A 15,892-nucleotide genomic window follows, 5' to 3' on the forward strand; every position below is an offset into this window, starting at 1 on the left:
AGGTGAATTAAAGACAGAAAAAGATAAGCTGGTATCTGAGTGCGTCGGAAAAGACATCCAGATGAGGGAACATGAAAATTTGCTGGAAATTCTCAGGAAAGATGTCGTGATTTTCACCAGTTTATTAAATCTGCCCGATGTACTGGGCGGATCGCAAGGCCTTAAGGGCAAGATTCCCCAAAACCTTCCAGGATTTAATTAAAATACGGCGATAAAATTACAGTTTTATTACAAAAATAAACTCTGATAAAGACAAACATTCTTAAGCATTCACAAGACTCACTGAAAAAAACAAGACTGACCCTAGGTAATATAGCATGTGCTCTTCAAGCACAAAGTCCACACCGGACTCATTAACAAACTGAAAATAGTGCCAATTCGAATTCAATACACAACGAATCACACACCAAATATCCCTATTCTTATTTAACTCAGGATTCAGATCCCCAATCACAAGGATCTCTACACTAAACTGCGATATAAAAACTAAACGTCTTGCACACAAACTTCTACTACAACCAACCTGGTAGACAAGGTAGAGAGGAGAGATAACAATTAGAGGGGACTTACTTCGGTTGGGGACGTTGGATCAAAGAGGACGAGCTATCCTCGCAACCCCCGACGTCACCTTTTTGGCGCAATTTGCCCTGAACCTAAATTTCTACATTGGATTTTTTTAACATGTTACAACAGAATGACTTTATTTTTCCTAATCTTAAATTACCAGCAATTGATTTTATTAGTCTCAGCGCCTTCCTACCAGGTGGTTTCCTTTTTTGGCTCTAAACGTTCACGTCTGAAACTACATTTATTCGCCCGCGAGTTTCTCCTCTCCCTCCAATTTGACGTAGTCGTAGGAGGAGTCAAATGGCGGGAATTTCGATTGATCGGGTCGAAATTCCCGACATCCTCCACGCCCCAAAATAAGGAGCGATGAAACGTCGGTCAATTGGATGGAGCTAGACTCGGGGTGAGGGGAGTGGCTTACTCCGAGACTCTGTTAGGCTCGCTGCGTAGCGCTCCGCAACGACTCGAACAGAGTACGCACAATATACTACAGCAATGTTACCCCGGGGTAATAAACACAATCAATAATATACAGTCATATAACAGATCAAAATAGGCAATGGGCCTAGCAATTCTAAAGCACTCGTGTAATACACATAAGGAACAGCAGAAATAAGTGATATGTACACATTTTACAATTCAATTGGCAAGCAATTAGGCAATGGGCCTAAGACAATTCGAGAAATGGTAGAAATGCAATCATAATAAGTCAAGTGCAACGACAATTAGGCAATGGGCCTAAGACAATTCAAAAAATGGCAGAAATGCAATCATAATAAGTCAAGTGCAACGACAATTAGGCAATGGGCCTAAGACAATTCAAGAAATGGCAGAAATACAATCATAATAATTCAAGTGCAAAGACAATTAGGCAATGGGCCTAAGACAATTCAAAAAAAATGGCAGAAATACATATGACAATTCAAATTCAGTCTGTCTCAACTCACAATAATCGAGACTTCTATAGCGCTGCTACATGCAGGCCGTTACTTAATGGAGTACAAGAGGGAGGGGCAGGTTCTGTGCAACGCTCGGTCTGTACGCACGAGAGACCATCCCGTCCCCGTACTCCACCCCTAAGCACTTCCAACCTCCGCAGATTCACGCACACCTCACAAACTCCACCCTCCCTACCTTCCAGATAGAACACGCCCCCTTTTCACTTACAGTTTGCAGCTACTTTTTATATATCGTCACCTTTCAGTAGACAGTCCATTAGTTCTCGCTGTTTCACGGCAGCCCTTCTCAATGGGCGTGCAGAACGTCCTTGTGCGTTCGTCTGCTCTGTTTCATTTTCATTTTCACTTCTTACACTAACTGCATAGTTCTCACCTTTCTCGTCGTTGTCGTTCGTTCCTGTGGCTGGTTGTTGAGATGTCGTAGCTGTTGCCATATCCTGGTCGTTCCCAGACGTCTCCGCTATCCCTGGCATTCCGGCTGTCGATCTGTACGCACCCTCTTCTCCGTCATCGCCGTCGTCTCCTTCATGGTCATCCTCAGAGGGGGCTATTTCTAGGGGAACCAGGTGGCTGACAGCTCGCAGCGATTCGACACCCTCAAACAACACTTTCGCCGAGCGTACGACTCCGTTGTCGTCAGGATACGTCTCCACGACACGTCCCAGTGGCCAAGTCGCTCTCTTCTTATTGTCCTGCTTCACTAGCACGATGTCTCCGGGGTGCAGCTTGGAGGGTTCCCCGGGCCGACTGTCGTGCCGGGCCCTCAAGGCACTCAAGTATTCCTTTCTCCAGCGTTCCCTAAAGGCTTTGAGCGAATCTGTCAATCTTACGTAACGATCACGTAGCTTCCGAGAGGTGAAGGTTGCGTTCAGATGGTCGTCCGGTAAGATGGGGGCCATGAGGTGGACTTGGTGTCCTCTTATCAAATGGGAGGGGGTGAGGACTTCATCCTCGCGCTCGTCACCGCTGTACATGAGCGGTCGATTATTCACCACTGCTTCTGCTTCTTTCACGAGGGTTAGCACGTGGGCGTCCGGCAGGTACTTCTTTCCGAGGGCTATCTGGAGGGTCCGTTTCGTTACTCCTATCAAACGCTCGAAGAACCCACCTTTCCAAGGTGCACGGGGCGTCTGAAACCGCCACTTTATGCCAGTTTTCCTCAGGAACTGCTGGACTTCATCCTCTTCATAAAGTCCCTGCAGGAGGTGGCTGGCAGCCTTGAAGGTTTGATGGTTATCGGACATGATGAGCTGTGGGGCACCGTGGGTGGCGCTAAACCGTCTAAGTGCCAACACGAATTCTTCTGCTTCCAAAGAGGGACAGAAGTCAAGGTACACGGCTCTGCTGGCCATGCAAGTTACGATAAGTATATACCCTGGCCGTGTTTCCGTGTGTATAGCTGCTGTGTGGTCCACTCCGACCGCCGTGAACGGTTTTGTGAGGGTGATCCTTTCCTTTGGCAGGGGGGGTGGTGGTGGCTGTCTCGTTAGAGGCTGGAAGGCCAGCTTGCATTCAGGGCATTGCCGCACGGTTCGCTTCGCAATGGAACGTAGACCCGCCACCCAACATTTCTGTCGAAAGATACCTATTAGAGTATTCACCCCACAATGCAAATGTAACTGATGTAAATAATTTAGATACATCCTAACCAAATGCCCTTTGGCTGGCAAGAGAATTAAATGATCAGTTTCTCCTACATGGGACACTCGTCCCCTGGTGCAGATGAGATTATCTACCAAAACTAAATTCAATTGTCTAGCAAAATTAGCAACTTCACGAGGGGGTCTGACTCCGCCCTCCAAGTAGGCATAAACAGTAGGCAAATAATGTTTTTGCTCTAATTTTACAACAATACTGAACGGATGCCGTTCTATCTTAGCAAACTTTAAAACTAGTCTGGCTACTCGTAACAAGAATTGGAACCCTACTTCCCTCTTCAGGACGTCCCAAATCTCGCCTGGGGGGGTAGGACACATCTCCTCCCTTAGCTCCTGCACCGCCGCTACTACGTGAGTTTGATGTAGTAAATCTTCCTCCTCGCAAGGAACAGGCCTTCCCGTGGTCCTGAGAAATTCTGGACCGTTCCTCCACAGGGGGTTAGCTTGCAATTGTTGAGCCGTTGCGCCTCGGGATAGGATATCGGCAGGGTTCTGCTGACTAGGGACATGGTTCAGACTGAAACTACAAACCTGCTGAATAAAATTAATTTCCGCCACTCTGTTAGAAACAAACACATTTTTATTAGACCTAGCATCGGGCGATGCTACCCATGCCAACGTTACCTTACTGTCGGTCCACATTACTATTTCCCGTGGCTCGATCAGATCCTTGAGCGTTCTTGCTAGTCTGCTGCCTAACAACAAGGCCAGCAACTCTAGCTTAGGGATCGTCAGCTTGCTCATCCCTTTCGGAGTGATCCGGGTTTTACTCGTTACCAGACTTACCCGATTGCATTCGTCCCTAGTATATGCTACTGCTCCATATGCCTTACTGCTGGCATCGGTGAACACATGAAGTTGTAAGCCTCTTTTTCCTATTGATCTTTGAAAGGTGATGTCGCTCACCGCTTTCAAATCATTCAACAATTCACTTGCCTCTTTAGCCCTCTCTTTTCCTAAAACATCATCCCAACCTACATTATCCTCCCATAGTTGTTGAAGGAAAAGCTTTCCCCTTACAAATAATGGGCTTATCAAACCTAGCGGATCATATATGGAGACTAATAGGGAAAGTACCCTACGCTTCGTGGGCACCCATCCCTCCCCCAACTCACAGATCCTTTTGCTTTCTTTCACACACAATCTGTCCACGTCCCGGGCCCATCGCAGCCCGAGCACGTTCACACTCACAGGCTCATTCCACTGTCTCTCGCTATCGAAGGCCAAGTGATTGCTGGCCCACCCTTCTAAGGGCATACCCGCCCTTTTTAAGATGTTATGAACAGACTCATGCTCTTGCCTCATATGTTCTATATCTTCAAACGTGGCCAGATAATTATCAACATAAAAAGATTTTACTAAATCTGGGCGCCCTTCCTCTTTAAAATGACAATTTAATATTTGCTGTAGCAAAAATGGACTAGCTGTGATGCCGAACACCACGACTCTAAAGGCGAAGGTAAGCGCTCGACCAGCTGCCTTGCGCCACAGAAATCGTGTGTATTTGGCATCACGAGGATCTAACAAAACACGATGGAATGCTTTACTTATGTCGGCTAACATGGCATATCGATTCAACCTAAACCTTATAATTAAACTGTATGCTACTTCTACCAAATTGGGCCCAGGCAAAAGACATTCATTCAAGGACTTGCAACCTTGTGACTTGGCAGAGGCATTGAACACGATTCTAAGGGGGGTGGTACGGCTGTCTTTCTTAACACCGAAGTGTGGCATATAATAACCTTCCACTACGGGATTTTTCACTTCTGATATAAAACCTGCTTCGAGATACTTATCTATCACTCCCTGATATTGTTCAAGATATTCCCTATCCTTTCTGAATTTTGTCTGCAACGACTCCAACTGCGCCATAGCGTTACGATAATTGGTTTCTGGCCTAGCATCCGATCCAAATGGTAGGCTAACCTGATATCCCTCAGGTTTTCTTACAACGCTTTGCGATACCTTTCGCACGGCCTCGGCCTCGCGAACAGTGTATTGCTCAGATGGGGCGATACCAACACGGTCTAATCGCCACCACTCATCTACATCATACAGATATGGCTCGTCCGTGATTCTGCACACTCTCAACGTTCTTACTTGTTCGACCTTTTCCCCTTGGAACAGCCACTGTGGCACCTTCCCGTACGGGGACATACCATTATGCGTTAAGAAAAGATTTATCCCATCTACTTTTTCTACACCTATGACAAAATAGCTAAAATAATCAGCCCCAACTAATATGTGAACGTTCTTCATGGTATCTGATTGGTTTGCTGGATCGGCTAACGTGACTCCCTTGGTCAACAGATGCTGTCTGACTTTAACATAACCCACGTTATGTATCGGGACGTCCACGTGTTCGTGTGCCACCAATTTCATACGCACGATTCTTTTCCCCATTTCAACCCTGCAACTTACTACATCGTATTGGCCGCTTATTTCCTCGGAACCAAACGGAGCTATATTCAAGGATACTCTTCCTACCACCGGTAGGCCTAATTGACGGGCAATTTTTGCAGAGATGAAGCTCCTCTGGCTTCCTGAGTCGAGAAATAGGCGGACTCGCTTACTACCTTGCCTTTGTTGAATACCTGCCATGGCTGTTGGCAAGATAGTGCATGGGAGGTCCACATCAGACCTCTGCGCGATCTTTGCGCTCGTGCACGGCTTAGATTCTACTTTAACCTTAGACGGACGGGGGGCATTTTGGTTCTGTGCAGGCGTCGCATTTACTACGGGGCGGGACGTTGTTGATTGACTATTACTATGACTAGGGATTGATTGCGGTATACCCGCGTCGCAAATCGCAGTGTGGTGCTTAGCATTACAGTTTCTACAGGAATTTGATACGGGACATTTATCGCTACGATGGCCTGATTTCGTGCAATTGAAACAAAGACCCCTTTTTAGTAAAATGCGACGTCTAGCAGCTACGTCAGTCACTTGGCGACATCCGTGAGGCGGATGCCGTTCGCTACAAAATGGGCAGGAATTATGGTGGATGGGAGGGGTTTTCGGTCTTACACTACTGTCTGGTCTTTTGTCACTCTCAAGACTGTCGCCTCTCTGCAATGCATCGTCTTCTAACATTCTTACTATGAAATCTATTGCCTCAAAAAACTCGTCCAACGTATAGTCGCATTTCCTCAAATGCTCTACCACCTTGCGGTATAGTTTTCCCTCTGACAATTTTTGATTAATGAGGCTCATGACCATGCCCTGGCCTAAGTCATTGGTACTAAGTCTTTTGATTTGCTCAATAATGATAGTTAACTCAAAACGGAACCTTTTTAATTCTACTGGGTTTAGTGACGGCACAAAGATGTTTGCTAACTTGCGGTGCAGAATCACGAGCGTTTGGTGCACGTTGCCATACTGCTTATCTAATAAATCTAATGCTACTCTATAGTTCGCGGCGGTTACACTCAGAGATTTGATAATCCGGAGCGGCTCTTTGCCCAACGTCCCCAATAAATACGTGAATTTAGACACTTCGTCTAAATCCGCTCTTCGATCCACGTGGATCGTGAATAATTCACGGTACGATGCGTACTCTTGCACTTCCCCTTCAAACGTGGGGAGAGGCAGCGGCTTCAACCTGGGGAGGGCAACATTCCCCGTTGAAGGGCCTTTCACTTTATCTATTCTATTGTACAATAGTGTGGAAGCGCGTGTCGCTTCACCTAACATATGCCTAATTCGGGCTTCGATACTAGACTCTAATTTAACTCTCTGGTTTTTGTACAGCTCTTTAAGCTGTCGGACCTCTGCCTGCAACTCCGTTACCAAATTCTGGTAAACGGACTCGGAGTAGGTCTCAATCAGTGCCCTTTGCGTTTCGCTTAGCAAATCCTCCAGTAGGCCCATCGACGCCTCGATATGCACGATCGTGGATACAGCCATCTTAATTACTTTACTTTACGTTTGGGGGGGTTGGACAAGGCAAGAAAAAAGGATAATTTAACGTTAGGACGGGACTCAAAGAACTGACCCACGTGGGCGATCGCACATCGGGACGTAGAGGACCTTAATTGTTCGTCTCTCTCTCTCTCTCTCTCAAAAGCTCATATTTTAAATTAATCCTGTCCGGCTCTGGGAAGCGCTTGCGATCCGGTTCGAAGGACCAAATGTCGTGATTTTCACCAGTTTATTAAATCTGCCCGATGTACTGGGCGGATCGCAAGGCCTTAAGGGCAAGATTCCCCAAAACCTTCCAGGATTTAATTAAAATACGGCGATAAAATTACAGTTTTATTACAAAAATAAACTCTGATAAAGACAAACATTCTTAAGCATTCACAAGACTCACTGAAAAAAACAAGACTGACCCTAGGTAATATAGCATGTGCTCTTCAAGCACAAAGTCCACACCGGACTCATTAACAAACTGAAAATAGTGCCAATTCGAATTCAATACACAACGAATCACACACCAAATATCCCTATTCTTATTTAACTCAGGATTCAGATCCCCAATCACAAGGATCTCTACACTAAACTGCGATATAAAAACTAAACGTCTTGCACACAAACTTCTACTACAACCAACCTGGTAGACAAGGTAGAGAGGAGAGATAACAATTAGAGGGGACTTACTTCGGTTGGGGACGTTGGATCAAAGAGGACGAGCTATCCTCGCAACCCCCGACGTCACCTTTTTGGCGCAATTTGCCCTGAACCTAAATTTCTACATTGGATTTTTTTAACATGTTACAACAGAATGACTTTATTTTTCCTAATCTTAAATTACCAGCAATTGATTTTATTAGTCTCAGCGCCTTCCTACCAGGTGGTTTCCTTTTTTGGCTCTAAACGTTCACGTCTGAAACTACATTTATTCGCCCGCGAGTTTCTCCTCTCCCTCCAATTTGACGTAGTCGTAGGAGGAGTCAAATGGCGGGAATTTCGATTGATCGGGTCGAAATTCCCGACAAAAGAGAATGCAGAAATGAAGAAAGAACAAATTCCAAATAGAGAACAAGTCAACGAATTGAAAAATGAGGTAGGTCAATTGAAGGCAGAAAAAGATAAGCTGGAATCTGAGTGCGTCAGAAAAGACATCAAGAGGAAGGAACATGAAAATTTGCTGGAAATTATCAGGAAAGAGAATGCAGGAATGAAGAAAGAACAAATTCAAAACAGAGAACAAGTCAACGAATTGAAAAATGAGGTAGGTGAATTAAAGACAGAAAAAGATAAGCTGGTATCTGAGTGCGTCGGAAAAGACATCCAGATGAGGGAACATGAAAATTTGCTGGAAATTCTCAGGAAAGAGAATGCAGAAATGAAGAAAGAACAAATTCCAAATAGAGAACAAGTCAACGAATTGAAAAATGAGGTAGGTCAATTGAAGGCAGAAAAAGATAAGCTGGAATCTGAGTGCGTCAGAAAAGACATCAAGAGGAAGGAACATGAAAATTTGCTGGAAATTATCAGGAAAGAGAATGCAGAAATGAAGAAAGAACAAATTCAAAACAGAGAACAAGTCAACGAATTGAAAAATGAGGTAGGTCAATTGAAGACAGAAAAAGATAAGCTGGAATCTGAGTGCGGCGGAATAGACATCCAGAGGAAGGAACATGAAAATTTGCTGGAAATTCTCAGGAAAGAGAAAGCAGAAATGAAGAAAGACCAAATTCAAAACAGAGAACAAGTCAACGAATTGAAAAATGAGGTAGGTCAATTGAAGACAGAAAAAGATAAGCTGGAATCTGAGTGTGTCGGAAAAGACATCCAGATGAGGAAACATGAAAATTTGCTGGAAATTCTCAGGAAGGAGAATGCAAGAATGAAGAAAGAACAAATTCAAAACAGAGAACAAGTCAACGAATTGAAAAATGAGGTAAGTGAATTGAAGACAGAAAAAGATAAGCTGGATTCTGAGTGCGTCGGAAAAGACATCCAGATGAGGGAACATGAAAATTGGCTGGAAATTCTCAGGAAAGAGAATGCAGGAATGAAGAAAGAACAAATTCAAAACAGAGAACAAGTCAACGAATTGAAAAATGAGGTAGGTGAATTAAAGACAGAAAAAGATAAGCTGGTATCTGAGTGCGTCGGAAAAGACATCCAGATGAGGGAACATGAAAATTTGCTGGAAATTCTCAGGAAAGAGAATGCAGAAATGAAGAAAGAACAAATTCCAAATAGAGAACAAGTCAACGAATTGAAAAATGAGGTAGGTCAATTGAAGGCAGAAAAAGATAAGCTGGAATCTGAGTGCGTCAGAAAAGACATCAAGAGGAAGGAACATGAAAATTTGCTGGAAATTATCAGGAAAGAGAATGCAGGAATGAAGAAAGAACAAATTCAAAACAGAGAACAAGTCAACGAATTGAAAAATGAGGTAGGTGAATTAAAGACAGAAAAAGATAAGCTGGTATCTGAGTGCGTCGGAAAAGACATCCAGATGAGGGAACATGAAAATTTGCTGGAAATTCTCAGGAAAGAGAATGCAGAAATGAAGAAAGAACAAATTCCAAATAGAGAACAAGTCAACGAATTGAAAAATGAGGTAGGTCAATTGAAGGCAGAAAAAGATAAGCTGGAATCTGAGTGCGTCAGAAAAGACATCAAGAGGAAGGAACATGAAAATTTGCTGGAAATTATCAGGAAAGAGAATGCAGAAATGAAGAAAGAACAAATTCAAAACAGAGAACAAGTCAACGAATTGAAAAATGAGGTAGGTCAATTGAAGACAGAAAAAGATAAGCTGGAATCTGAGTGCGGCGGAATAGACATCCAGAGGAAGGAACATGAAAATTTGCTGGAAATTCTCAGGAAAGAGAAAGCAGAAATGAAGAAAGACCAAATTCAAAACAGAGAACAAGTCAACGAATTGAAAAATGAGGTAGGTCAATTGAAGACAGAAAAAGATAAGCTGGAATCTGAGTGTGTCGGAAAAGACATCCAGATGAGGAAACATGAAAATTTGCTGGAAATTCCCAAAAAAGAGAAAGAGAAAGGGAAGAAAAATCAAATTGAGAAAACAGTAAACCTGAATAAATTGAAAAATGAAGTGGGTAAATTAAAGGCAGAAAAGACAAAATTGGAGTCTGAATGTGTCCAAAAAGAGCATCAAAAGAAGAAACTGGAAAATTTGCTGGAAAGTCTTAGAAAGGAAAAACAAAGTGGAAATAAATGGAAACGGGAATTTGAAGAACTGAAAGAAGAAAAGGAGAAACTTGAAGCAAATTTGGTGCAAGATTATGAAAAATTAGAATTTGTCTGCAAAATAAAAGACCTCGAAATAATGGAACAAAAAATGATTGCTGAAAAGTTTGAAAGGGAAAATAAAGAAATTAAAAAGGCGCAAAGTGAGAACACGGAACAAATGAATAAATTGAAAAGTGAACTTTGTGAACTTAAAGCAGAAAAGAAGCTAGAAGCGGAGAAGGAGGAAGAGCGTAAAACCGAGAATAAAGATGAACATAAGAGGAAAAGCTTATTAATGGCTGGATTAAGTGCGCAGATGAATAATAGGCCCAAAGAGGCTGCAGATATCTTCACCCAAGCCTTGGCTGTGGAGACTAACAACGACGAAGGAACGGCTGATCTGCATGTCCTTCGAGCTGAAGTGAACGCAGCCACTGAGAAGCCTCCTAATATGGATATTGTATTAGACTGCTCCATGGCCATCGAGAAAGGATGTGAAGGATGGAAAGCGTACATGTTACGAGGGTGGTACCTCGTCAAACTCGGCATTTTCGACGCGGCCCTGAAGGACTTTGAAACGGTGAAAGTGAAGAAAAATGAAAAATTTTCAAAAATCGTTGAAGATACTAAGGCACTGCAGAAGGAATGGGAAGACAAAGGACACTATGAGATCCTGGGTCTGGAAAAGACAGCCACGAAGGCAGAGGTTATAAAATCCTTCAGGGACCTGTCCATGGCGTTCCACCCAGACAGACATCGGGACAAACCCGAATTCCTACAGGAGGCATTCGAGGAGAAGTACAAAAAGGTGGTCAACGCGAAACTGATTCTGGTGGACGAAAGGAACCGAAGAGATTATGACGAAGAGCTACGCCATCAGGAGGAATATGAACACTAGGAGAAGAGTGGCGGCCAGTGGAATCGTCAGGAGCCAGGGCAGGGGAACCACGGGCGGCAGTACCATCAAGGATGCCCCAGATGGGAAGAGCATCGGCAGTACAATCAAGGACCAAGAAAGGAGCAACATCGTCAAGGGAACAACCACCGATATTATTATTAAGGATATCGCAATGTGTAAAGGAACGATCATTACAGTTTAGTGCAGTGAGCATGAAAAAAAAAAAGGAAAATGAAAAAAAAAAAAAAATAAAAACTAAAAAAATCCATAAAAATATAAAACAAAAAAATCCAAAAAAAAAAAAAAAATAAATAAAAAAATAAAAATAAAAAAACCAAAAATCCAAAACAAAAAAATATATATATGGTGGAAACATATTTTTAGGATAAGTTTCAGTTGAATTTTTCAGTTTAGTGCTGTGAACCGAAAAAAAAATGTGTAGTGGAAACTATTTTTAGAATAAGTTTCAGTTGAATTTTAGTTTAGTTAAGTTTTTAGTTTTAGTTTAGTTTTGTAAGGAAATAAGTTTTCCTGTAATAGCCATTGAGAGACGGACAGTCGATGCCAAGTGGAGTTTGGCCTTCCAGACCAAATGGAATAATCTACAAGATGGATTCAGCAGAGGGAAGAAGTCACACTTGTTTTGAAATACACTGTTCCTTGCTACAGATTCACTTGTACTGTTTTTTTATCAGGTGGACAGATGCAGAAGAAACAAGTATGACTTCTTTTAGTACGCTGTGTCCCTTCAAGAAGCTTCCATTGTGCTGGTGTAGTGGAACAGGAATATGTTTGCTGCTCTGAACACAGGAATAAATAAAAAATCCAAGAAATAATGTTGATTCCAGCCCTCCAGATGTAAATGGAATAATCTACAAGGTGGATTCAGCAGAGGGAAGAAGTCCCACTTGTTTTGGAATGCACTGTTCCTGGTTAAAGATTCACCTGTACTGTTTCTTTATCAGGTGGACAGATGCAGAAGAAACAAGTATGACTTCTTTTAGTACGCTGTGTCCCTTCAAGAAGATTCCATTATCCTGGAATAGTGGATCAGGAAAATGTTTAGTGCTGTGAACAGGGAAAAAATAGGAAATTGCAGTTTAGTGCAGTGAACATAGAAAAAAATGAATCTCCAAAAATGATTTAAAAAATTTAAAAAAAAAAAACAGTGGAAAAATATTTTTAGAATAAGTTTCAGTTAAATTTTCCAGTGTAGTGCTGTGAACATAGAAAAAAAAATCCAAAAAAATGGAAAAAGTAAAACCCCAAAAAAATATAAAAAATAAAGATTCCCCCCAAAATAATAAAAAAAAAAATTTAAAAAAAATGTTTAGTGGAAAATATTTTGAGAATAAGTTTCAGTTGAGTTTTAGCTTTGTTTAGTTTTAGTTTAGTTTTTAGTTTTAGTTTTTAGTTTGGTAAGGAAATAAGCTCTCGTGTAATAGCTATTGAGAAACGGACAGTCAATGTCAAGTGGAGTTTGGCCTTCCAGATGTAAAGGGAATAATCTACAAGATGGATTCAGCAGAGGGAAGAAGTAACACTTGTTTTGGAATGCACTGTTCCTTGATAAAGAATCACTTGTACTATTTCTTTAGCAGGTGGATAGATGCCTAAGAAACAAGTCAGACTTCTTTAAGTAAGCAATGTAAAATAAAAAAAACTATATAAATAAACAAAATAAAATATGGAGTTCGGCCTTCCAGATGTAAATGGAATAATCTACAAGATGGATATTGCAGAGGGAAGAAGTAACACTTGTATTGGAATGCACTGTTCCGTGATAAAGATTCACTTGTTCTGTTTCTTTATCAGGTGGACAGATGCCTAAGAAACAAGTCAGACTTCTTTAAGTAAGCAATGTAAAATTTAAAAAAAAAAAAAAAATATATTTGTATATATATATATATATATATATATATATATATATATATATATATATATATATATATATATATATATATATATATATATAAATAAACCAAATAAAATATGGATTCAAGCCCTCCAGATGTAAATGGAATAATCTACAAGATATATTCGGCAGAAGGAAGAAGTCACACTTGTTTTGGATTGCACAGTTCCTTGATAAAGATTCACTTGTACTGTTTCTTTATCAGGTGAACATATGCAGAAAGAACAAGCCAGACTTCTTTTAGTATGCTGTGTCCCTTTAAGAATATTCTATTCTTCTGGAATAGTAGATCAAGAATATGTTTAGCACTGAGAACATATGAAAAAATAAAAAAATCCAAAAAAATAAGGTGGATTCCAGCCCTCCAGATGTAAATGGAATAATCTGCAAGATGGACTCAGCAGAGGGAAGAAATCCCACTTGTTTTGGAATGCACTGTTCCTTGATAAAGATTCACTTATACTATTTCTTCATCAGATGGACAGATGCCTAAGAAACAAGTCAGACTTCTTTTAGTAAGCAATGTAAAATCCAAAAAATAAATATAAATGAACCAAATAAAATATGGAGTCCGGCCATCCAGATGTTAATTGAATAATCTACAAGATGGATTCAGCAGAAGGAAGAAGTCACACTTGTTTTGGAATGCACTGTTCCTTGATAAAGATTCACTTGTACTGTTTCTTTATCAGGTGGACAGATGCCTAGGAAACAAGTCAGGCTTCTTTTAGTAAGCAATGTGAAATAAAAAAAAAGCATAAATAAACCAAATAAAATATGGATTCCAGCCCTCCAGATGTAAATGGAATAATCTACAAGATGGATTCAGCAAAAGGAAGAAGTCACACTTGTTTTGGATTGCACTGTTCCTTGATAAACATTCACTTGTACTGTTTCTTTATCAGGTGGACAGATGCCTAAGAAACAAGTCAGACTTCTTTTAGTATGCTGTGTCCCTTCAAGAATATTCTATTCTTCTGGAATAGTAGATCAAGATTATGTTTAGCGCTGTGAACATATGAAATAATAAAATATCAAAAAATAAGGTGGATTCCAGCCCCCCAGATGTAAATGAAATAATCTGCAAGATGGACTCAGCAGAGGGAAGAAGTCCCACTTGTTTTGGAATGTACTGTTCCTTGATAAAGATTCACTTGTACTGTTTCTTTATCAGGTGGACAGTTGCCTAAGAAACAAGTCAGACTTCTTTTAGTAGGCAATATAAACCCCCCCCCCCAATATAAATAAACCAAATAAAATATGGAGTCTGGCCTTCCAGACCAAATGAAATAATCTACAAGATGAATTCAGCAGAGTTAAGAAGTCACACTTGGTTTGGATTGCACCGTTCTTTGATAAAGATTCACTTGTACTGTTTCTTTATCAGGTGGACAGATGCCTAAGAAAAAAGTCAGACTTCTTTTAGTAAGCAAAGTAAAATCCAAAAAAAAATTTAAATAAATCGAATAGAATATGGAGTCCGGCCATCCAGATGTAAATGGAATAATCTACAAGGTGGATTCAGCAGAGGGAAGAAGTCACAATAGTTTTGGATTGCACTGTTTCTTGATAAAGATTCACTTGTACTGTTTCTTTATCAAGTGGACAGATGCCTAAGAAAAAAGTCAGACTTCTTTAAGTAAGCAATGTTAAATAAAAAAAAAATATAAATAAATCGAATAGAATATGGAGTCCGGCCATCCAGATGTAAATGGAATAATCTACAAGGTGGATTTAGCAGAGGGAAGAAGTCACACTTGTTTTGGATTGCACTGTTCCTTGATAAAGATTCACTTGTACTGTTTCTTTATCAGGTGGACAGATGCCTAGGAAACAAGTTAGACTTCTTTAAGTAAGCAATGTGAAATCCAAAAAAATATAAATAAATCGAATAGAATATGGAGTCCGGCCATCCAGATGTAAATGGTATAATCTGCAAGGTGGATTCAGCAGAGGGAAGAAGTCACACTAGTTTTGGATTGCACTGTTCCTTGATAAAGATTCACTTGTACTGTTTCTTTATCAGGTTGACAGATGCAGAAAAAAAAATAGCCTGACTCCTTTTGGTATGCTGTGTCCCTTCAATAAGCTTCCATTGTACTGGTGTAGTGGAGCAGGAATATGTTTACTGCTCTGAACATAGGAAAGAATAAAAAGTCCAAAAAACAAGGTGGATTCCTGCCCTCCAGATGTAAATGAAATAATCTACAAGATGGACTCAGCAGAGGGAAGAAGTCCCACTTGTTTTGGAATGCACTGTTCCTTGATAAAGATTCACCTGTACTTTTTCTTTACCAGGTGGACATATGCAGAAGGAACAAGTCAGACTTCTTTTAGTAAGCAATGTAAAATCCAAAAAAAAATATATATATATATATATATATATATATATATATATATATATATATATATATATATATATAAATAAAATTAATAAAATATGGAGTCTGGCCATCGAGATGTAAATGGAATAGTCTACAAGGTGAATTCAGCAGAGGGAAGAAGTCACACTTGTTTGAATTGCACTGTTCCTTGATAAAGATTAACTTGTACTGTTTCTTTATCATGTGGACAGATTCCTAAGAAAAAAGTCAGACTTCTTTTAGTAAGCAATGTAAAATCCCCCCAAAATATATAAATAAACCCAAAAAAAATAAGGAGTTTGGCCTTCCAGACCAAATGGAATAATCTACAAGATGGATTCAGCAGAGGGAAGAAGTCCCACTTGTTTTGG

General features: G+C 40.7%; 1 protein-coding gene across 1 annotated transcript in view; it reads left to right on the forward strand.

The window, feature by feature from the left end:
- Window positions 1–11,243, forward strand: part of LOC137652905 (myosin heavy chain, clone 203-like) — a 12,010-nt gene extending 767 nt beyond the window's left edge. The window contains exon 2 of the mRNA XM_068386302.1: window positions 10,224–11,243. Coding sequence (XP_068242403.1) covers window positions 10,224–11,243 — 1,020 coding nt within the window. The remainder of the gene's footprint in view (window positions 1–10,223) is intronic.
- The last annotated feature ends 4,649 nt before the right edge of the window (window positions 11,244–15,892 follow it).

The sequence above is a fragment of the Palaemon carinicauda genome, chromosome 14, assembly GCF_036898095.1.
Source record: "Palaemon carinicauda isolate YSFRI2023 chromosome 14, ASM3689809v2, whole genome shotgun sequence".
Lineage (NCBI taxonomy): Eukaryota > Metazoa > Arthropoda > Malacostraca > Decapoda > Palaemonidae > Palaemon > Palaemon carinicauda.